The sequence below is a fragment of the Pipistrellus kuhlii genome, unplaced genomic scaffold (assembly GCF_014108245.1).
Source record: "Pipistrellus kuhlii isolate mPipKuh1 unplaced genomic scaffold, mPipKuh1.p scaffold_m20_p_9, whole genome shotgun sequence".
Classification (NCBI taxonomy): Eukaryota; Metazoa; Chordata; class Mammalia; order Chiroptera; family Vespertilionidae; genus Pipistrellus; species Pipistrellus kuhlii.
The window spans coordinates 28,622,852-28,646,899 of NW_023425595.1; the positions used below are offsets into that span (position 1 = coordinate 28,622,852).

Here is a 24,048-nt window from a genome sequence, read left to right on the forward strand (position 1 = left end):
CCCGTAGACACATCCACCCTGATGCACGCCTACAGCCCCGGCGCCCCTCCCCCCCCCCATCACCACACACCCACAGAGCCCCACGCTCACATCCGCGGGGTCCCCATCTCAGAACCGGCATCCCCAAACTCCCACCCGCAATCGCACCCACTCTGCCACCCCAGGCGCATCCATCCCCAGCTCACACACCCCCAGCCCTCACTCTGTGGCATGCGGACACACACACACACACACACACACACACACACACACACACAGAGCCGCTCACACACGCACACACTCTGGCTGTGCTTTTGTGTTTTGTCAGAATTAATGAGAAAAGTTCCCGTGCCCTGCGGGTAATTAGTGTCCTTGGAGTTAAATAAGCTAATGGCGGGCACCTCTGGCCCAGGCAATTATGTTTGTGTATTGAATAATTGATTCAAAGCGGGGGGAAGGGCCGCTAATCAGATCCGAGCATAATGAATTGATTTAATTAACAGGGGGATCGGAGGGGCCCTGGGAAACGCAGGCTGCACTCCGCTGCGGCTGCGGCGAGCGCGGCGGGCGCGCAGGGAGGACGGGAGCGCGGCGCGGCCGGGCCCGGGAGAGGCAGCGCGCCCCGCTCCGGCGATCCCGGCCTGACGGACCGACGGACCGACGCACCCCCGCCCCTCCCGCCCCCGCCTTCCCCCGCCCCCGTCCGCGGGGCCGAGCTCCGGGCGCCCGCCCGCCCGCCCGCCCTCGTCCGTCAGCGGCTGCAGCTCGCGAGGCGCGGAGCCCGCGGGGCCGGCGGAGCAGAGCCGGCGGCGGAGGCGGACTCGGAGCCGCGCGCCCTCCCTCCGCGTCCTGGGCCCGCGCGGGCTGGAGCCGCCGGGGGACCATGGTGTTGGACCCGGGGGACGGTAGGTGCCGGGGATCGCGCGGGGCGCGGGGTGCAGGGTGGGGGGGAGCGGGGGGCCTGCCGAGGCCACCCCGCGTTCGGCCGCAGCGCCCCCGTGCCAGCCCCATCGGCTCCGGGCGCTGGGCGGCTGCCGGGAAGCGCGGCGGCGGGACTGGGGGGGGGGGGGGGCGGGGGGAAGGAGGGGAGAACGAGGGTGCCAGGCCCGGCCCCCCGAGGCTCCGCAGCGGCGTTAGGAAGTCCCACGGGCCACCCCAAGCCAGCCAGCCAACCCCACACGCTCCGGCCGAGAACTTTCTCCCTGGCTCTTGCCGCCTCCCGGGCACCGAGAGCGCCTGTCCTCTCCGCGCCTCCCCGCAGTGCCCGCCGACCCCCAGCCCCCCAGCCTCCCTCCTGGGGTGTCTGCATGCCCCCAGTTTTGTATCGGACTGTGAAATGGTTCTCCCGGGGAGATGCCCTGAGAACCTGGGCTTGAGGCTGGAGTCAAACCAGCATGGTTCTGAGGTTCCTGGGTCTGGAACTTCTAGCTGTGCGGGATAGGTGACATTGCTTCACCTCTGGGGGGACTGGAGCGGGCGCTCACCATCAGTCTTGCCCCCCCTTCCTCCCCCCCCCTCTACCTAGCATGATAGGAGGTGCCCTGCGGGCTATGGACCATATATCCAAAATATCAGGGGGCGGATTTATCTGGAAGCTAATGAAGTTTAAGCTTCATTTTGGTGATCTTGCGTTCCTTTTGTTGAAGAATCCTCTTTCCCCCAGTTGCATAAGTAAGTTTGGCTCTCACAAAATCTGGATCCAGCCCCGGGTCCATGCTAACGGCCAGTCTCTCAGGCCCGCTCACAGCCCCACTGGCCCATCCACCCTCCCCAGGTGCTAGGAGCTCCTGGGTGCCTGGGAGAGGAAGCCCTGCGTTGGAAGGCTAAGAAATGCTGGGCTGGGAGGCAGCTGCTGGCCTGCAGGAAGGGTCTGGCTGACTGGCCTTTCTCTCTGGCTCCCCTAGTCCCCTGCCCTACCTACCACCTCCTTCTATGGTGAGCAACTGGCATGGTTTGCCAGGTCCACCCCGTTTGAGCATGGGAAGTCCTACATCCTGGGCCATTTGATCAATCCTGGGCAGCCTGGGACAGTTGGACAGCTTACATCCGCAAGCTCTCAGAGCTGTGGTGCAGGGATGGATTAGCCTTCTGCAAGGGGGTGGGAAAGAGAGACTTGTTTTCTGGGGTGCAGATTGGGTCTAAGCCTCCGCAAGGCCTGATGGATTATAGCTTCAGCTCCTAGAAGGCCTGTCCAGGGCTTCCAGAAACCAAAGGATTTGGAAAAGCGTGCACTTCGCCACTCTAGCTGGTTGCAGTTTCTGTGCACGGGCTGCTTTTGTGTGGCTAGGGGGCAGGGCAGGGCATCTGAATGTGGCCAGTGGGCGTCCTGGTGGCACTGCAAAGTCTATAGGTTCACTGTCTTGTCAACTGTGGTAGCCGCAGGGAAGGGGCCCTTGTCACTTTGAAGACCTCTCTGAGCATCACTTGCAAAACCAGTTTGTAAGCCCCTGTTGAAGACAGTCGCAGTGTGTTGGGAGCGGGCCTCAGGTGCAGGCATATCTGACAGCCTCCACTGAGGAGATCTGGAATATCTGGTCTGCCCGGGCCCTCGGGCGCCACGTTTTCCCGCTCCCTTCCCACTCCCAATGCAGGAACCCTTCCTCAGGACCTCCCTCCCAGGTGCAGTGACAGACTGCTGGGACCTGCCCAGAATGTTGTAAGGTGGCCAGTAATAACCCCTTTCTCCTCGCGGTAATCTTGGGGGCTGATCATGTGGCTCCCCAGAGGCATGTCAAGGGCATTCTGGAGCACTGTAGGTGGTAGTGTCCGAGGGAGTGCATTCTCATCACCTGTGGAATGTGTCCGATGCAAGCTACCCCCTCCAGCCCCAGGGGACCTGCGGATTCCACCCTGGTGCTGTGGGTGGGGGTGAGCATGGTCACAGGAATTACCTGCCTGGCCAACAGTTACCCATGAGCTGAGAGGAAGGCCCCTGGACGAGTGAGGGGCATGTCTGCCTCTGCCAACCCAGCAGGCCCCTTCCTGACCATCCAAACCCTCAAGGCTTGCTGGGTAGCTCTGTGCACCAATCTCTACGGAGGCCCCTTTCCAGATCAGGGTGGCAGCTCAATGCTCACAACTGGGGGGTGCAGAGACAGCCACTTCTGGGTACAAGCAGTCCTTCACACACAGCACCAGTCCCCTACTGACATACCCAGCCCGTTTCCGTAGTCCACCCCTTAGCACCCAGGCCAGCTTCAGTCCCTGAGTGGGCACAGAGGGCTCCTGCCTCCCCAAAGGGATGTTGGCCATGTGGCTGCTAGCTGGTTACCTTGGAGGCTGGGAGAGCTGGTGTTGGGACCACGTCCCAAGCACAGCACATGGAAAAGACAGGGGAGAAGTGGCCCCAGCTGGTCAAGTCCTGGTTTGTGGGTCAGGGCCAGCCCCTGGAGGTGAGAAGAAGCTGTCCTGGAGGTCACAAGTAAAGCAAGATTGCCCAGAGGTGTCTACAAGCAAGAAGCTGCCCCTTGCCAGCCTGCCAGGCCCATTGCTTGTTGCACCGTCTGGCCCCCAGCTCAAATGGGGGTGTGTGTGAGGGGCTGGCACTACATGAACCAGTGGCAGCAGAGCCAAAGGCTCCCTCAGGCCCTCAGGGTACAGCTCCGGCTGCCGTGGCAGAGGAGAGATCAAGCCCACAGTCCTGAGGGATGGCCTGACGGAGCAAGATGATATATTTAATACCAACTATACTCAAGGACTATTAGGATTAAGTATTCAAGATGAAGAGGAAAGCAAAACCCTCTGAGCTGCAGATGAGGCATCTCATTAGGAGCCGCCTCGCTCCTGTTTTCCCAAAGCCCGGCTTCCCGCTGCAGCACGGCTCCCGCTCCTCCTTTCCTCAGCCCTGTCAGGCACCGCCATCGGGCCTCCAGGGCTTACAGGGCACAGCCTGGCCTCCAGGTCTCCTTTGGACTCGGGAAACCCCCTCATGGTCTGGGGTGCCACAGTTTGCAAAGCACATGCACATACAGTATGCCATCTGATCCCCACCGAAACCTTGGGAGATAGAAGAGCAGGTCTCCGTGAGACCCAGAGAGAGAACGTGGTTTGCTAAGCCACTGATGATAATAGGTAGAGAGGGTGTGACGTCCCAACTGGTGGTTCTTGGCCACTCCAGGGATTTCGGCTCCCTTCCCCTTGCCTGGGTCTAGTCCTCAGGAGGACTACCAGGATTGAGCCTTGGACATATTTGTCTGGAGCCCTCCATGGGCTGGGGAAAAAGTGATTAAGATTTCCATCCCACCCTGGAACTCTGTCCTGTCAAGAGAAAGCGTGCTTGGTTATTGAGTGGCCTTCCTGGAATTGGCAGCCTGGGCACCACCCCCAGGGCTCTGGGGAGACAGGGTTCCGGGGGAAAGGAGCTGGACACTGTCCCCCTCCTGCCTCTTGAGGTACAGAGCAAGAACTGCGAGATCTGTAATAGCAGGAATCTTTGCTTTGCTCACTGCCGTGTGTCCCCAGTGCCTTAGAACAGGGCTCGGCACATAATACATGCTCAACCAACAGTGGTAGAATGAGAAAAGCTTTCAGTGCCATGCTGTGCCTGCTCAGGGAGAAGTTAAGACAGGATCCAGGTTTCTGTGGAATCGGGATGCCCTGTGAGGGAAGGGGCTGCTGGGGTAAAAGGTGTTCCTGTGACATTCACAGTGGAAGAGTTTGTGCAAGGCATGGGGTTTAACTTTGCCAAAAGGTCCAGGGAATAACCAGAAACCCCGGGGGCAGAGCAAGTAGGAAGAGAGGGTAGGAGGTCAGAGAAAGATTTTCCTGGTGAGAGGGGAGCAGAAATCAAGGCTGGGAAGCTGGGAGTGACAGACAAGGGGTCCTTCAGACTAATCTCCAGGATGAGGACCCAGGGTCCTGCCTGAGCGGAGCCGCGCGCCGAGCTGGGGCCGAGCGGCCTCCAGGTGGCGCTGCGGAGCCGGCAGCCGCGGGTTTCCACTCCCCATTAACCCGGAGGAAGGAGGGGAGGGGGGTGCTCTGGAAAATGTGTGCATTTATTCAGTAGCAGGAGTGCAAACCTCATACATTGAGAGAGAAAGGCAGCGGGAGACAGCCGCCGAGATTCCCCCCATCTCTTTGAATATAATTTTAGATTGAGATTCAGATTAAATCCGAGGGGAAAACACTTTATGAAGCTGAAAGCCAGTGTCGTTGGCAGAGCCCGGGTTATGAGCTATCAAATGCAATTACATTAAGACAGATTATACTGGGCAAATTGAGCCATTTAGAAGGTGAGAATCAAAGAAACGGCTCTGATCCTCTCTTCCCCTTCTCTCTCTCTCACCCTCCTCCTCTCTCTCTCTCTAAATTGCAGTTCGTAGTTCCTTCAATTCTGAGGCACAAAAGTAGGTGAGACGGCTTTTGTATCTGCGAAGTGCTTCGCTCCTGAATGTAATTCTAGCTGAGTGCAATCTAGGTTAAGAGCCGGACAAGCGGGTCATTAGAGCCCGCTCGCCGCTCGCTGCCCGAGGACCGGCCTCCCCGCCGAAGCGCTCCGGGAGTCGGCGCCCTTCTCCCGGCCGAGCCGAGCCGCGGCGGCTGGACACGGAGCGCCCGAGATGATGGTGCTGGACAAGGAGGACGGTAGGTGGCGGGCGGAGGTCCGATGCGGGGTACCTCCCCCCTTACACCAGGGTGCGCGGGAACACACGGCGGGGGTACGGGGGGCGCGCATCTGCCAGGCTGGGCTGGGATCGCGGTGGGAGCGCCATGGGTGTGGGGGGCCCAAGGCCATGGGTGTGGGGGGCCGGGCGGGGGCGGGGGCGGGGTAGGGGCGGGCAGGACCTAGGGGGACTGGGGAGGAGAGGGGGGAGTGAGTCAGTCCCTGGGTGCGGGCTCCCGGGCCGGGGCAGCGGGCGGGCGGGCGGGCGGGCAGGCGAGCTTTGCGCGGGCCAGAGGCTCCGGCTCCCGTTAGATCTCCGTGCAGCGGTGGCAGCGGCTCATGCAGAGCGTTTCGTCTTGCGGCTGCTCCTCTCACCGCAGCCATCACCCTGGCGCCGCCGCCACCGCGTAACTCTAGAGGGTGCTGAGCGCTGGGCAAATCTGTGGCTTCTGGAAAATCGGGCTCCAGGGCTTGCGGCGAGCCGCGCGCTCGGGAGGAGGACACCCGCCCTGGGGTGCCAGGCGGGCGAGGGGAAGGCGGGCTGGACCCTTGGGGAGGTAGCTCCCCACAAGGATGAGGTGCCTCCTGCAGCCTCCCGGTCTCCTGGGCGCGGAGACCGGAGTTTGGCCCAGAGGAGGAAAGTGTCGCGCTACCGGCTGGTGGCACTCCGGTAGGAGTGGCCCGCGAAGGAGGATCCTGACCATGGACCTGCCGTGGCCAGGATCCTCGGGGCTCCTCAGAGGTCAGAACGGAGGGGGTCCGTGGTTGCTGTAGGCCACTAGCAGGTGGCCCCTCCGACTCCAAAGCCTTCCTGATTGGGGATGCCCTGCACTGAGCGTCTGGTGTGCACAGGAGAGGTTGGAGAACCCAGTCCCCCTCGAGGGTAAAACCAAGTGGGTGTCCTGTGACCCAAGCACAGCCCCCAGGGTCCGAAGAGAGGCCGCCCCCCGGCTGTCCCAGGCCCTCCTGCCCCGGAGGTGAGGGTGGCTCCATGTGTTAGCTGTAGGGAGAGGTATGTCTGTGTAACAGTTGGCACGCAGGCTGCTACTGGGAAGGAGCTGGAAGGTGGGTGTTCTGCGAGTTGGGGCGACTGTGCTGGCATCCTCTGACCTCCTAGTGAGTCTCCACTGGGCCTGTGCCCTCTGCTCACCCGGCCAACGGTGCTACTGACAGGGTCGCTTGGCAAATACTTGACGTTAAGTCCCTTGCTCAAGGTCACCCAGGAGGTTCGCTTTGCTGCTACCACGTGCTGATGCCCCTAGATTCCCCTTGACCTTCTGAGATCCCCAGCCGGGAGGGGCAATTGAAGTGTCTGGCCTGAGGGTGGCAAGTGCAGGAGCCCTGTGGCCAGTAAGCCCACGAAGGCTGATTCTCGGGTGTGTGTGTGTGTGTGTGTGTGTGTGTGTGTGTAGTAAGAGATGAGGAGGGAACGCAATGCTTCTGTCCACAAGAATCCATTGGCCCGCGCCTAGCTGGGGTGTGACATCCGCCTCCTGTATGCTCTTCTCTCTCCGGGGACCCCTTCCCCGGAGCCCTGTGGGGGCCATCCGAGGACTGGGCTGCTCTCGTGGTGTATGGGACGAAAAGAAGGACTCGGGCCGGGCCGCGTGGGGAGGAAGGAGGCCTTGCGTTAGCCCCTCTTGTTTCTAACTCGCTGTGTTAGCTCAGACCAGTCATGCTTACCTCTAGACTTCATTCTCCCGCTTGGTGAAATGCGGGGACCTCGCCGCGAGGAGCCAGCGCCGGGGTCTCACTTGGTGCCGGGGGTACGCTCACCGTGGGAAACACGTGGAAGTCTGGATGTGTCTCTAGGTCCAAGCCAGAAATCCAGAAGGCTGGGCCCTCTATTTGGGAGGCCCCAGGCAGAGAGATGGACCTCTCGGGGGTGGCTCTCTGTCCAGGCACCCAGAGTGCTGTGGGCTCTGTGATCCTAAAGGCGTTCCGATGAGCCCTGCAGTGGGAATGGCTCTCTGGAGGTCCTTTGAGCCAGTGTCCTGCCTCCAGCCTGCAGTGCACGCCAACCGCCCCAGACGTGTGTTTCCTCCAAGCTTGGGGCAGAGAGCATGTGGTGCCCCTCAGTGCCCCACCTTGTCCAGTCTGAACAGTACGGCGCCCGCTTTCGTTGATGCCAGTGAGCTCTGGGGCCCATGACAGCACAAGGCATGCGGACAGCCAGAGCCCCGAGGAGCACTGGGTTCTTGTCCTGCCCGGAACTGTCCCCGCAAAGTAACCTTTCTGCTCATCAATCCACCCTCTGCTCCCTGCTGGAGTCTGGCCTCTCCAGGTTCCACAAAACCTTGAAGCTGGCACCTGTCATTGGGGGAGGGAGAAAGGCTCTGGATGCGCTCACCTGCCCTTCTAAACCTGCTGCCTCCTTTCTCCCCAGCACGCATGCCCTCTCCGCAGGTGGCCGTGTGGGCTGGGTGGCAGCATTGGCCCCCGGGGGTGGGTGTTCCTCGGGGCGAGGTCCCTGCACCCTTTGTCTGGCTGCAGCAGGGACTGGGGGCTCTTGTTAACCACCCCCAATGCCTTGTCTCCACCTGACAGCTTCTTGTCGGAAGAGGCCGGGGCCCCTCTGGTTGAAGTTGGGTCTGCCAGCTGCCACGGACCAAAGCTCTTGCTCCGCTGGGCTGCTGGGCTTTCATGTTGCACTTCTGAAAGATAATAAAATATCAATCGCTTTGCCGTGGCAACGGGTTTAAGAGACTTTCTGAAGTATTGAATCGTCAGGAAAAAAAAATTTTTTTTTTTTTGCTTTTAAGCACAGTGCATTATTAATAAAGTAATCCATTAGGTCGAGCAGCGAAGGGCCACCACAGAGAGGAAAGATCTGTTTTGCAAACGGTTAAACTTCGGGTTTTATGATTAATTGCTTTCATTTGGACGCTTGCTCTTGGCCTCGCCATTTCCACTTTACTGGAACCCAGGGTCCAGGCTCTCTCAACGCCGTCGGGTCTGCCTGTCAGCAGAGGAAGCCCAGCTCCCCCTTTCCCGGAGAAGCAGCCCTCCGTTCCCTGGCACCTGCGCTGGGACGGGCACCAGGCGGTGGGCTTTCCGGTGAGGCTTCAAGCCCTGAGGGGGAGCAGAGAGCTACTGTCCTGAGTCCTAGGAGCCAAATTAGCTTGTGGAGGAGAGGCCCGGGGGTAGGGGCAGAGAGCAGAGGGTCCAGGCCACCCCAAGAACAATGAGAGCCTTGGATTGCGGGGGAATGGGCAGGAGAAGATGCTGGGGATACCCTTTTAGGGGGTGCTGGTGTGTCCATGCCGAAGGGTGGGTCTGGGTGTCAGCCGCCTCCTCAAAGGCTGGGGTGACCACGGGAAGCAGCGAGCAGGCTGTAGAACCAAAAGCCAGACATGATTCCTAGAGCATTTTTAATAAGTAAAAATGCCCAGGGAGCGTGGAGCTGGCCTGGGAAGGACCAGACAGCGAATCTTCAATTGTTAATGACTGCCGTGAGCACAGCCTCTGCAGCTGATCCATGAGGGCAGGCTCTTGGCTCTGCTTGGGTGCTGAGCTGCAGGACCTCCTGGGATATCCCATTGTGCTCTGGACCACAGAGGGTCCTGGGGGCCTTCCCTGGCCTGGAGCAGAGGCAGGGAGTGGGCCCTGGCACTGTTCCACAGCAGAGATCCCAGCAGGTCAACAGGAAGGTGGATCCCAGCGGGCACTACTGCCTCCTGAGGCCTGGGAAAGGCCTTGGAAGGCTGGCAGGGTGGGGATCCGGCCTGGCACTCGGAGGGTCTCCATCTGCACCTACCATGCCCGCCTGAGCAGCAGCCGCCTCCTCACGGCTGGGAAGGAAGCATCGCAAGTCTTGAGCGGCACGCACAGCCACTTCCCCTTCCTGCCCAAGGGTGGGAGTCTGTAAAGACGGGTCTCCTCCACCCCCTCTCTGAGCGCGGGTTAAGAAGCAGGTGCTCCTCTCTGTTCCCGGCTCTTTCCATTCACTTGCCCACATGGAGCACTGAGGCGGGGGACAGGGAAACAACATAAATTGGTCTGTCGTCCAGAATCCATGTCTCGCTAATGTACCCAGATTAACTCAACTGTAAATTGTCTCCTTGGATGGCGGTGTCTCGCTAAAAGTTTCCCATATGATTCATGATTTGGATTGCTTTTAACGGCTATTGGCCAAGCAAGCCGGTGACTGTACAAGGTGATGCAATTGGCATTAGCGAGGGGAGGCACGGGAGCGTGTAATGCAGTCAATACTGCATTAACTACTGATGCCCAATTACAGGGAGCGGGAGAGAGCCTTTCAGGAGCATTAGGACGGGGAGAAGCTGAGATCACCGGCCGCCGCTCGCCTAAAAGCTTCACCCTTTGCGTGCCGGGGTGGCCACGGTGCTGGCGTGGCCCGTCGCTTGGCCTTTGTGGCTACAAGAGCTGCTTTTCTCTCCCGCCACCTCTCTCTCTCTCTCTCTCTCTCTCTCTCTCTCTCTCTCTCTCTCTCTCTCTCAACGTGTCCCACGAAGATGCTTTTAGCACATTAGACATGTGTGTGTTCCTAGACCCAGGGCCTGCCTCTCGTTACTCCGGAGAATGGATTCCCCACCCCACACGGTGTCCCGGAGTCAAACCCAGCAGCTGTGCTACCGGCTTCTATGTAAGGACCCCCTCGGCAGGCCCAGGAGTTCTATTCTGGCCTTTCTGCCTTGGAACCAATGAATGATGTCCAACATCGGTGGCCGACCCTCGGAGGTCATGGGCGGAGACACGAGGTTCCGGCTCGGTGCAGTTGGGCTGCTGGCAAAGGCTGCTGAGGTTGGGAAGTGGCAGTGGTTGGACAGGCTGGCCTTCTTTGAGCAGAAGACAGAGCTGGGGGGGGGGGGGGGGGGGCTGATGGGGAATTGACCCAAGCTGTGCTGGGGTTCTTAGCAAGTGCAGGCCCTGCCAAGCTGCATCCCAACCAAGGCAGAGCTGTCCCCAAGTAGTCAGGAAGTCAAGGCTGTTGCTTAGTTCTATCTCTAGGGGCTAGAGGACCTCCTAAGGACTCTTGATCAGCAGTGTTAGGAAGACAGGAAGGAGTTAGGGAAAAGCGGTAAAGAAAAAGGCATGGGTACCCCAGTGGGCCAGGTACTATTGGACTGGCTGCCATCTTTACCATCCCGCTAAACTCTGCAGGCCCAATATGTCCATGGATCCCAAAGCCATGCCCACCCAATGTTGAGACTTTATACCTTCTCATCTTTACGATGAGAATAACCACAACTGACTGGCTAGATTGTTATCAAGATTAAATGAGATAATGTCCACGTACACACCTGATAAACCAGGGAGGCTCGTGTCTGTGGGAGGCGACATCGCCTTCTGCACAGCGACAGTGTGATCTGAAATAACCTGTGCCCGGTTGGTGCCTTGTTCACTTCTGGGCAGTGGGACATCACCTTCCCTCTTGCAGTTAATTCATCTGTCATGGCCACCAGTCACTGCTGCCCCGGAGGCAGCCTGGCTCCACTGCTCACCACTCCCCAGATTTCCAAGGTGACTAGCATCAGGGGAAGAAGCCTCCAAGATCACTGCTTGCAGGTCCCCCACATTTGTAGGGGAACAGTTGAAGCACAAAGCAGGCAAGTAAGTTGCCCCAAGTTATGTTGGGAATCACAGCCTAGAGCTTCAGCATCTTTCAGGTCCCATGTCCAGCTGCCGTACCCTCTTCCCTGGCCCCAAATGCATGGTCAGAATGGGTGACAGAGAACCCTAATGAAAAGGAACATCAGCTGGCCAGGTGTAATGTGCCTGGGCATCCCAGTCATGGCCCTGGCCAGCCTACTGACAGCCCAGGGCATCTTTGCCTCTCTGCCCTTGCTCGTGTTGACCACCTTGCCTGGCATTCCCTTTCCCCTTTGGTTGGCCTTCTAGGAGCCTATAGGTGGCCAAAGTCATTCCAGAGTCACATCCACCCAACCTAGCAACAAGCTCGTCTCTCATTGGGTGGAGTGGGTTTACTTTTTGTTCTTAAACAGGAACTCACAGCGGCTGACACAACTGGAGCAAATTAAAAGCAGATGGTGTGAGAGGCGTAAGCAGCTGGTCCAGACTGCAGGAGCCGGTTGGCTCCCCAATTCCTATCTCCTGGCCCTTCCTGACTGGGTTTCAGGTGCAGCCTGCTGGCATGATTCAGGAGGCCTGGATTCTAGTCCCAGTTAACTGCCATGTGACTTCAGACAACTTATTGGGCCTCAGTTTTTCCATCTCTACAATGGGAACCACACCTCATGGGCACCCAGTGTCCATGTACACATTTGATAACCCAGCAAGCTTCAAGCCTGTGTGAAGTGCATTGCTTTCCACAGAGTTACAGTATGAGCTCTTTCCCTCTTTGGACCTTAGGGATCATAAAAACATAATAGCTGTCATTTTACTGGACCCTTACTTAAAAGTAAGATGTCATGCTATGGATGTGTATCAATTCGTTGTTGCTGCCTAAGTAACCACCTCAAAACTCAGAGGTTCAGAATAAGCATCTGTTTAGTTATTGGGTTGCAGTTTTGGGGTTCCACTCATGCCTGGCTGATAGCTGATCAACTGGATGCTAGGGGTGCCAAGATTGCATGTCCCTCATCCAGCAGACTCTTCCAGCTTGCTCCCGTGGTGGAGACAGGTGTGCAGGAGAGAGAGTGGACACTCACAAAACTTTCTATGGACTAGGTTTGGCTCTTGGAACATTGTTGTTTGGCCAAAATACATCGCAAGACCAACCTCAGCTCAAGGGGTGGGGAAATGGCTGATACCCTTGGAGAGACCAGGTGAAGGTCACATTGCACAGGATGCGGGTACCCCAAGGGGTAGAGCGTCGGGGCCATTTCTGTACTCAAAATGTCTTCCAGGTATAATTTCATTCAATATCCTTAACCACCGTTAGGGACAGCCACTGTTGTGATCTTGACCTGACAGATGAGAAATCTGTATGAAGAGGCTGTGTCATGGGGTCACAGGTTCCACACAGCTCGCAAGTCCAGAGTTGGGCTGTGAACCCAGGCTGCCTGACTGTAGAGTATGTAGGGGCGGAGCCAGTCAGTGGGTGCCTTGGGAAGGTGGTGAGGGAGGCTTGCTAATAGGGGGTGGGAGGAGTGTCTGTGCTGCCATGTGAGCCCTGGCCTCTTCCTTCGTGGACCAGGGGGAGGGGGGCCATAAGGACATCAGCCCCCACTGCCTTCTCTGGCTCTTCTTCTCTGTCCTGCAGTAGGGGTAGGTGTGAAGCTCTCTGGTTACAGGAGCTAGCTTCCACCTGGGCATACGTGCGGAAGTGGCCAGGCGGGACTCCATTCATTGGTTAGCCCCTCGCCTCAAAAATGAGGCTGTAAGTGGGCTGGCGAGAGGCCTGTGTGTACATTCATAAACCAGCTGATTGAAAAGCAATATTTCAGATAAATACAAGCCGGCGATCTATCAGTGGTTGTAATAAAACCCAGGCTTCAGGCTGTGATTTTATTTTGAAATAATAAGAATTGCTTGATTCTTTTTACTTGAGTTACCATGGTAATTCTGGCATGGAGCAGTGTTATATTGATTTAGAAAGTGGACAGTAATATTTCTTTTGTGTTATTCTGTTTCTAGGCCCTGATTTCTAATTTCCACTTTGAGATTACTTTTATAAATTTCTTAAGTCCTTCCACTTTTTTTCCCCCCTCTCACAGTATAATTTTCCTCTCATGCGCCGCTATGTTCTGAGCTTATTGGTTTGCTCTTATTTTAAATTAAACTTGCTGGTTTCAAATATTGAAATGACATCTTTGTCTGTGTCTGTACTTTGGTTTAGCAAAATATTACAGTCTGACGCTTTCTGCTTAATAATTTAAGGGAGGCATTCTGTCGGCCCTCACTGGGTGCTGATAACTTATGACTCAACCAGCGCAGGCCTTAAACTCCTGACATTTTAATATTGTGTGGCGGGAGCGGCCGCCCCTCCGCTCGGAGTCTCAGTGGAGAAAAATCTGTGTGGTACCCCAGAAGGGAGTTTTAATAATTCAATTTTGCCGGTTGGCGCAATGACTTGATAGAGAGGGGGAGGGAGCCCCGCTTTTCCCAGATAAGCTCTGGCTTGAACATCTAGGGCCCACAGCCAGCACCTGCTCCAGCCTGTCTCTCCTCTCCCCTGAATTTTTAAAAACTCCAGTTCACGACCCCTGGTGATAGACTGTTTTAGAAGGGCTGCGTCGTTGGGGCTGCCTGTGGGTGCCATCAGAATGCTTGAACTCTCTCTCATTTTCCAATTTATAAAACCAGTGGAACCTGCACGGGCTTTGCATCAGACAGACTCGGTTCAAATCCAGCTTCCGCCACGTAGTAATTCTTAACAGTAAATTGTAATGGTGGTTCCAACTAGTAGTCAAATGGATAGGACCATGACCACTGTTTAGGTCTGTTGAGCCTTCCATAGGCAGAGCTCTTGAAGGTTCTGTAGGTGACTGGTGGGTTTCCCTAACCTGCCTAGGTTTGGGTGAGGAGGGGAGAAGAGGGAGTGGGTGTGCTTTGAAACACTTATCCTGATCCAGAGGTGTCTGGGTTGCAGAGCCCTGGAAGGGCTGTTTTTTTTTTTTTTTTTTTTTTTAATATATTTTATTAATTTTTTTACAGAGAGGAAGAGAGAGGGATAGAGAGAAACATCAATGAGAATCATCAATCAGCTGCCTCTTGCATATCCCCTACTGGGGATGTGCTCACAACCCAGGAAGAGCTGATCAGCTCTGCCCACATTCCTGATCTGCCCAGCAGAGAGAGTCTGGTAGGGCAGGCCGGGGAGTGGGTGCTGTCTCCTGGGCACCTCTCCTGGACACACTCCACAGTAGGAAAGCACCTCAAGGTCCATGTGCCCAACAGTTCAGCAAGGACGGGGCTCCCGAGGGAAGCTCACAAGGACCTGGGCGGTGGGGCAGACGTCTGTCTGCAGGCCCGCCTCTCTCCGGCCCGAGGCAAGGCCCTCCTTCCTGGCCTGTGTGTGTACGCGGTGAGGCCGTGTACTAGTCGCCTACTGCTCTGCAACAAATCACAACGTGGCAGCTTAACACAACACCCATTTATTGTCTCACAGTTTCCGTGGGTCAGGAGTTCGGGAATGGCTTAGCTGGGTCCTCTGCTCAGGGTCTCTCAGACCATAATAGAGGTGTCGGCCGGGGCTGAGGTCTCAAATCAAGATTAATCTGGGAATTGAGTTTTCAAGCTTGCTCTTTGGATTGCTGGCAGGAGTCAGTTCCTCGTGGGCCGGTGGACTGAGGCTTCCACTGCTCACTGACTGTGGGTCGGAAGCTGCCCCCGGTTCCGTGCCAGGCGGGCCTCTGCCGTGTGGCAGCTTGCTTCCTGAAAGCCATTACAAGAGTGTCTGCTGGCAGGCAGGAAGTCACAGTCTTTTATAAGATGTGACACATCTAATCACAGATGTGACATTTCATCACTTTGCAGTATTTCCTTTCTTGGGAACAAGTCACTAGGTCCGGCTCCCACTCGAGGAAGTGTGTGTGTGTGGGGGGGAATCACACCAAGGTTGTTGCTATCAGGAGACGGGGGGCAGCGGGGGACTGTCTTAGAAAAGTCAGCCTGTGAGAGATCAGCTTCTGGAACGGCATCTCAGGCCCCAGGTGGCCAAAGGTTTAGCTGCCACAGGAGAGAATGAATCACCAGCCCCAGTCCTGGGAGGCCCAGTGCCTCCACTTCCTGCATCCCCTCACGCCAGGGAAGGCCCCAGATGTCTCGGAGCCTTTCATTTCATCTTTACAGCACCCGGGGTGGGCTGCAAAATCAAATACTAGCCCCAGGAGTAGGTTGTGCCCAGAGAGGGAGAGCCGCTGCCCGGGAGAGCCCAGCACGTTGGTATGAGGCAGAATTCAGGTGAGAACCGGATCTCTTGCCACAATCCTGGGAGGTGGTGGTGAATATACTCCCAGGCCTTCTTCCCTGATTGTGGTGGTTGAGAGGGGGTGGCCCTGACTATAAACGCACACACCAGTGTCAGGGCTGCGGATGGTTCCTGCTGGCTCCCTTTTTTCACAGGTGGTAAGTTTGCTGAGGCCACTAGGAGCCTGCAAAGCAAGCGTCCGTTAACCCAGGGCCTGTGTTCTCACTCAGTGGTGACCACACCCCTCGGAGGAGGAGATGAAGGTGGCTCCTTCCCGAGCCAGCCTCCCTGCAGCTGGGGGTGGGGGGGTGGGGGGGTGTGATTTGAGGGCGCCCCCTGCTTGCTGGATGCTGCCAGGTGCGGGGCAGCCGGCATTGTTGAGGTGGCCTTGGCAGCGGCTGCTTCCGTGGTCCCATGAGAGCTGGGCTGAAAGAGGCTCTCCTGGGAGCTGAAACACAGGGCTGGGAGCCAGAACTCCTGCAGCCCCAGCCTGGCTCTGCCCCCAGCTCACAGCATGGCCCTGGGCAAGCCTCTTGGAGTCTAGGTTTCGTCTTACTTCTCAAGGATCACTGGCGGCTGATGCCTCCAGTGTGGTGCTGAGACATGACCCTGGGTGGGGAACGGTGTAGTGAGGCCAGAGCCAGGAGAAGGAAACCACCTGATGAGGTTTCTTTGTTTCTCCTTGGCCTCCCAGGGTCAGGAGGAGCAGAGATCCCGGTAAGAGCATCGGGGCCCTCCATGCGTGGTCTTGCCACATTTGAATCAGATTGGTTGGTCCTGTCCCTTTCTGTTTCCAGGCAGAACTTCAACTAGGTTATGTTGAGGGTCATTATTCTGGTACCTCAGGCCTCATCTCAGCAGAGAGACCAGCCTCCGAGTCCTCCACATGTGGGAAGAGCCCCATGGGTGGGGCAGGATGGCTCCGGTCACTTGAGGGGGATATCTGGGCCTTGGGCCAAGTACCCATGTTCTAGGCATGAAACTGACTCCATGAGTCTTCATGGTTTCATCATGGAATGCTGTCTCAGGAAGCTGCCCCTCAGGAAACTAACCCCAGGGCGGGCCTGGCTCCCCCTGCTGGCCAGGATGCTTCATCTTCTTGAGTCACCCTCTCAGATAAACCACAAAGGGGGCTGCCCCTAGCCTGGGCACTGGGTGCTCTCCCGCCAGTGGTTTCCATTTGGCCCAAAGGCAAATGTTGCCTTCCTTTCTGACCTCCATGGCCTGGGTCTGAGCTTGCCCACCCCTGTCCGGGGCAGGGTTCACAGGTCCTGGGAGAGGGCAGCACTCCACACTGAACCTCGGCTGGGCCTGAAGGGCCTCACTATGGTCTGGTCTTTATGCACAGACCACAACTATGGTACTCAATGCAGGACAAGCTCAAGGTCTGAAAGGGGACTCTGCCCCCATGGGCATGCCTAGCTTGTAGATAGGACATCGCAGGTTGGGCATAGGCCTGGGAGGATGCAGAAACTTCAACAGGGACTTGGGAAGACAAAACATGAACGCAGTGGTGGAAGCAGATGGGGTGGAGAAGAGTGATGGATCCAGTAGGGTCTGAGTTTGCTGGGCAGCAGTGCTGGACGAGTGGGGACAGTCAGCTTTCTGGGTGTGGGAGACTGGGGAGGGAGGCAAGGGGAGCCCTTTCCTCCCTGTGGAATAGCCAACGAGAGATGGGATAACAGGGCTGGCTGCTGGACCTCCCAGGGCCCCTCTTCTGATCCCAAGAAATAATTTTTTATGAACTGACTTCTCCTGTTCTCGGAGGAACCTTTGGTTTGTTTTGCTTTATAACAGCTTGGTTGAGATATAATTTGCATGCCAGAAAGTTAACTTTTTTAAAAGTAAAATTCAGTGGTTTTGGTACACATACAGAATCGTGCAACCATTACCATCATCTAATTCCAGGACATTTTCATCATCCTAAAAAGAAATTCCACACCCATTGGCAGTCACTTCCCCTTCCTGTCTTCCCTGGCCACCACTCATTTACTTTATGTCTCTGTGGATTTGCCTCTTCTGGAGAGTTCATATCCATGAAATTATATGAGATGTGGTCTTTGTGGCTGACTTCTTTCCTCACCTCATGTTTTCAAGATTCATTCATGCTGTATCATGTCATCAGGACTTCCTTTTTATGACCGAATATTGCTCCATTGTACGTGTATGCCACATTTTATTTGCCCATCCATCAGCCGGTGGGCATTTTGAGTTGCTCTATTTTTAGCTATTGTGAAGAATGCTGCTACTTGGAGCATTCATCTACACGTTTCAATGTGAACATCTGTTTCCATTTTTTCTTGGGCATGCATTTAGGAATGGAATTGCTGGTAACTCATACGGTAACTCTACATTTAGGGTTATTTGTTTTTAATCTCAAATAAACAGTGCAAAGGGTGTTTAGGAGGAAGATCACTCTTGGCTGTCGGAGCTTTTGGAAGGGTCTGCAACCTGGTCTCCTGGCTCCTGAGGTTCCGTGGATCTTGGGTACGTCCTTCTCCTCGCTGGCTTCCATTTTCTCATGAGTGACACGGGCACTGTGTGCTCTTCCAGATCCCTGCTCACCTCAGGGGCTTCTGTCAGTAATTTCTCCTCACACAGCGCGTCTCAGACTGCAAAGCACTCTGCTTGCTTTCGCCGCTTTGGTTCTTCCGGCTGTGCGATGGGTGTTATTGCTCCAGCTCCGCTGACAGGGAAGCTGAAGCTCTCAGAGGCTGCGCACCTCGCCGAGTTCATATTGTGGGTCAATGGCAGAGCCTGAACTTGAACCCCGATTCATCAGGGTCCAGGTCCCTGGCCCGAAATTCTGCCTCAACTGTGTTTCTGGGCAAAGCAAGGCTCTGTGCTCCGTGTCCTATTCCCCATTCAGGGACACCCGGGCGTCGTTAGATGTGGGCTCTGAGGCAGCAGGGCAGGGGAAGGAATAGGGATGCTGCAAAAGTCTACTTTTTAGCTGTGTGACTTTAAATATATTTTATTGATTTTTCACAGAGAGGAAGAGAGAGGGATAGAGAGCTAGAAACATCGATGAGAGAGAATCATCGACCAGCTGCCTCTTGCACACCCCCTACTGGGGATGTGCCTGCAACCAAGGTACATGCTCTTGACCGGAATCGAACCTGGGACCTTTCAGTCCACAGGCCGACGCTCTATCCACTGAGCCAAACCGGTTTCAACAGCTGTGTGACGTTAGATAAATGTCCCCACCTCTCTGAGCCTCGATTTTCCCGTCCCCAAAATTGAAACAATAATTACTCCTCCCAGCACGGGAACGAGGGCACAGTAAGATGCATAGGAAACGCCTGATGCTGGGCAGGCAGGAGGTGTTAGGTATGTGATGATAGAGGCCCCGAGGGGGGCTCGAAGAGGGTGCAGGTCCTGGGGGACCACGGAGGAGACGTGCCTGGCTTCTGGGCTGGTCAGAGCCGGCACTGAGGAGTCGTCACTTGGGCTGCCAGGAAGCGGAGAGAAAGTGGGGAGTCCCTGAGCTCTCCAGCTTTTGGGGCTGCCAGAAACCAGGAGGGGTTTCCAGAGATCTCACACACACACACACACACACACACACAAAAAAAAAAAAAAAAAAAAAAAAAAAAAAAAAAAAAAAAAAACATGTCCGGGACAGTTTGTGGACAGACCCTGCTGGCACCCCCATCCTCACCCCAGCCCAGCCCACAGATGCCCGAGAGGGGGGCTTGAGGGCTTGCATGACTGCCTTCGTTAGCCCGAGTGGTAATAAAACACTTTAAATTTATTGTGACATTTGGATTTAATTAAAAAGTACACACTTAGGGAAGTAGAACATAATGGGGAGAGAGGCAGTGTGGCTTTTCCCCTCCTTTTTTCCCCCCCAAACTAATTAGCGTTGTATTTTAAATTGTTTATGTGCCGCTAATCATCGTAATAAATCATTTATACTGAAAAAGACACACTCGGCTGTGCCCGCCTCGCGGGTTCCGCTCGCCGGGCTCTATCGCGAACAAATTGATCTGGAAGTGAATTTATTAACCACTGGGGAAGAAATCATTAGTGCTTTCTCTAAACATTCCCCAGGTACGCTTTATTGCTGCAGTTTATGCTGTAACTAAAAGGAGCATTACCCAGGCCTGTGCTGTGATTTCCTCACGGAGCCTGCAGCCCACTCCCAGGCTGGGGCGGCAGGAGTCAGGGCGCCCCTGCCGGCCCTCCCTTCCGTGGTCTGCCAGTTCCAGCCCCCTCCCGGCCCACCGCACCCCGGCAGGGGGCCCCCGGGGGGGTCTCTGCAGGCCCGTGGCCTCGGCCACCCCTTCGGTTGCCTCTCAGCAGAAGAGTGGCTCCCAGTCACTCGTGTCTGTGTCTCGGGAATGTGGCTTAAGGTTGACGGTTAGTCTTGAGTTTGGGAAACAGGCGAGTAGAAGCTCTGAGGTCGCTGGGGTCAGGCCGGCTTGCCATGGACCGGCTTCTGCACCCAGCAATGAGGAAGGCCTCCGTGCTGGGCTGATCCTAGGCTTGGAGGAATAGGTATGGCGGAGCAGGGACCCCGGCAGGAGCAGGGAGCCATAGGTGGCTGGAGCGGCCTGTTAGTGCAGCGTCCTCGTGGGGCCCGCTGCCCTGGGTGTCCCTGTCTGCCTCCCAGTGCCAGGCCCTGAACAGGACGCAGTGCTCCACACGTGGTCTGGCAGGTAACCGGCAGCATGCTTGTCAGCTCCCTGGCCGCAGACACCTCGCCCCCAATAACGCAGCTTTCCCAGCAGCTGGGCTGCCTCGCTGACTCGCACGGGGAAGCCACTGTCTCTTCCTTTGCTCGGGGCTTCGCTCTCACTCCACGGGCCCTGCATTCTACCACACTGGCGGCAGGCTTCTTCCCACCAGGTTTCCAGAGAGGAAGTTCTCTTCTGAACCAGAATCTTCTCCCTGAGAGCCCAGGGCTGGTGTAGGCGACAGATCTCTGCCTGAGTCCAAGGCTCACATTCCAAATGGTTTCAGCCACTGGTGCCCCATGGGCCTCCTCAGCCAGGCTGGGGGCGGGGGTGAAGGGAATCTGACCCACTTGGGCCTTGCATTTAGCTCCTCTCATCCAGGTCTGGAAAGGCGGGTGGAGGAGCCCCCAACGCCTCACCAGGAAGCCCCAGGACAGCATCTCAGGCAGGCACTCCAGAGGCTGTGCTTGTGAGGTGAGCTCCAGGGGCTCCTGTCCCTGCAGCTCCCAGGGGGTGGGGGTGGGGTGGGGGCGGAGTCTCCCTCCTCATCCAGCCCAGTGGCCAGCAGGTGGGCCTGGCTGCCTCAGGGAGGAAGCAGGACCCAGCAGCTGGCTGGGCCCAGCCTGCCTGGAGGGTCCCTCCTTTGCTCCTGGAGAACACATTCAGAAGTTTTGAATTCAAAATTGATTTTGAAGGGCCCTAATCTCCGATCCCCCGGCGCTCACGGTGTGTCTGCCGCTCCTGCCAGACTCTCGTTTTCCGGTTCAGTGCCTTGGTGCTCACGTCCCTGATGCTGTGAAATTGAGACTCGTCTGAAAGCCCGCGCCCTCCTCCCTCTCTGCGGAGATTGCAGGCCCCTTGGGAGCCCTGTTTCATTAGGTGGGTGACGCGGGCTTTGCGGGTGCCCAGGGCACGGCTGAGCTGCTGTCTGGGGAATGTGCCTTCCAGACACTCCCCTGCCGGTGCCCACAGCTGTGCCGCTCCAAGCAGCATCCTGTCAGGGGCCCCGGGGGCTCGCTCCGGCAGCCTAGGGTGGGATGGGGTTCGGTGGAGGCTACAGATAAAGGAAGGCTTGGGCCTGGGGTTTTCTGTGGCAAATTTCAGGGGCTTTTTCCTTCTACTGGGCTCCCAGTGCTTAGACTAGGCCGGAAGAGTGGTCATATCTGCAAGCCAAGAGGACCCTCACGTGGAGGTTAGGCCTGTGTCAGGAGGAGGGGTGCCCAGGCCACAAATGCAAAGGGAAAGCCTGAGCTGCTGAGGTTACACAGATGCCTGAGCTCTGGCTCCACCCCCACTCCCTGAGGGTTGGGATGGAGTAGTTACATGCAAGGGCCTACGGGGCCTGAAGGGGCAGGATTGCTGTCCCTTTATCTAAGGGATAGAAAGCTTCTATTTGCCCAGGAGCTGTCATTTCTCAGCTGGAGCCCTGCCCTGCACTGTGACAGGCCTCTCAAAAACCCAGATCGTGGCAGGCAGGACCTAGGCATTGCTTTGTTTGTTAGGCCAAACTCATTAGTCAACAACCAAGCCAAATATCAACAGTACAGTGATTGAAATTTCTTTTGAGAGCCAAATTGTTTAAACTTAAACTATATAGGTAAGTAGATTGTTATTAACTTAATTAGAGTACTCCTAAGCTGGCCTTTGCTAAAAACTCAAGGGCCAAAGAGCTGCATGTGGCTCTCAAGCCGCAGTTTGCCGACCACTGTGTTAGGCCATAAAGCCACAGGCTCCTGTCTCTGGGGAGCCTGGCCTATCTGCATCCGCTCACTCTGGCCAGCAGACTCTTGCCAGGAATATCTGAGTGTCTTCATTCATTGACTGAATGGATGGTTAAAAAGGGAGCTGCGGGGCTCAACACCGGGGGCACAATGGTGAACAAGACAGGGCCCCAAAACAGGCCTGCTTGGGGCTTACAATCTTATGAGAGAGATCAATCATTATATATATATATATATATATATATATATATATATATATATATATATATATATATGGTAAAATCATAGAAAAGTAAAACAATTATAAATTGTGATAAAAACTCAAAAGGAAATGACGAGGGAGTCATATTTAGGAAATAAGGAGGTCAAGGAAGGCCTTTCTGAGGAAATGGCAGTTAAGCCGAAAGCCAAAGATGAGAAGAAGCCAGCCACATGAAGAGGCAGAAGGGTGTTCTGTAAATAAATAAATAAATAAATAAATAAATAAATAAATATTGGGGTCGGCAACTGAGTAATTGCGGATTTTTTAAAGAAAATCAAAGACAATTTTTTCATGGAACTAAATAACTTTATTCTGTAATGTATTGCCCATTTTGATCAATGACCTTTTGCCATCTTTCAGGCAGCATCATAATCCCACGTTCAAAAAACTTCTGGTTTTTATTAGCAAAAAACTGAATCAGGTATGATTTGACATCATCATCATTATTGAAATTTTTACCATTCAAGGAGTTTTGTAAAGATCGAAACAAAAAGTAATCAGATGGTGCAAGGTCAGGACTATATGGTGGATGTGGCAAAACATCCCAACCAAGCTCCATTAATTTTTGCCAAGTGACCAAAGATGTGTGTGGCCTTGCATTGTCATGATGGAATACGACACCTTTTCGATTTGTCAATTCGGGCCGCTTTTCTTCAACTGCATTGTTTAATTTCGTTAGTTGTTCAATGTAGACATCAGAATTGATCGTTCGGTTGGGTGGTAAGAGTTCAAAGTAGACAATTCCTTTGTAATCCCACCAAACTGATAACAAAACCTTCTTTTGATGAATATCAGCTTTTGATGTTGTTTGAGTTGGTTCACATGGCCTGCTCCACGATCTTTTCCGCTTGATATTGTTGTAAACAACCCATTTTTCATCGCCAGTTATCAGTCGTTTTAAAAATGGATCATTTTCATTACGTTTCTTTAGCAAATCGCAGCTGCTAATGCGTTGCGTTAACTGTGATTCTTTCAGTTCGTGAGGAACCCATGTATCGAGTTTTTTAACATAGCCAAGTTGTTTTAAGTGATTTTCAATGCATGTATGTGATACATGAAGCTTCTCTGCAATCTCACGTGTTGTACTGTGACAGTCCGAATTGATTATTGCTTTGATTAGGGCGTCATCAACTTCAACTGGACGACCAGAGCGTTTTTCATCTTTGAGTGAAAAATCACCAGAACGAAATTTGGCAAACCAATTTTGACACTGCTGTTCTTTTAAGGCTTCGTCACCATAAACAGCACATAACTTTTTATGAGCTTGCGATGCGTTTTTCCCTTTGCGGAAATAAAAAAGCAAAATATGACGAAAATGTTCCTTTTGATTTTCCATTTTTCAACGAACGCCAAACGAAAACTACAAAACAGATCAAAAAACTTTTTTTACTGATTAACAGCTGAATAGCCAACTATCAAATAACAAAATGTGTTTTACATTTGTACTACGTCTGCAAACCTAAAAATTCAACTGAAGCCATATATGTGTGAAACCCGCAATTACTTAGTTGCCGACCCAATAAATATAAGGGGGGGGGGCGGGAGGAAGCATGTGCAAAGGCCCTGTGGCAGTAGGGAGATCTAGAATGTGACTGGAGTGCAGTGTGAGAGGGAGGCCAGGGCACATCCACATGAGGATATCATGGGCTTGATGAAGAGTGTGAACTCTTAGGCCACCAGAAGTTATGGAAGCGTTTCAAACTGAGTAGTAATATAACCTGCTTTGGAGAGATTTCTCCAGCTGCTGTGTGAAGAACGGGTTGTAGATCCGAGACACGAGAAGCTGGTGGGGAGCTATGCTGAGAAAGATGGTGGCAGCGCTGGAAATGAAAAGGAGCAGGTGGGATGGGGAGAAGGAGCCAGCAGGGGAAGGGGGCGAGGATAACGAGAGGTCTGAGGATGATGAGATTCTGGTCGGAGCATCTGGGTGGATGGTGGTGTTTGTATGGTGAGGGGAAGCCTGAGTAAGAGTA

The 24,048-nt window shown here is 55.0% G+C and overlaps 1 protein-coding gene across 2 annotated transcripts in view; it reads left to right on the forward strand.

Moving 5' to 3' along the window:
• Nucleotides 1–737: 737 nt before the first annotated feature.
• Nucleotides 738–24,048, forward strand: part of LMO1 (LIM domain only 1) — a 39,519-nt gene continuing 16,208 nt past the window's right edge. The window contains exons 1-2 of one of the 2 annotated variants that reach the window (XM_045577750.1): nt 738–884; nt 5,294–5,562. In XM_045577750.1, the coding sequence (XP_045433706.1) occupies nt 5,538–5,562 (25 nt within the window). In that variant the 5' untranslated portion in view covers nt 738–884; nt 5,294–5,537. Of the gene's footprint in view, nt 885–5,293; nt 5,563–6,303; nt 6,324–24,048 lie in introns of those variants that run through there. The other variant, XM_045577749.1, reaches the window with a different exon arrangement.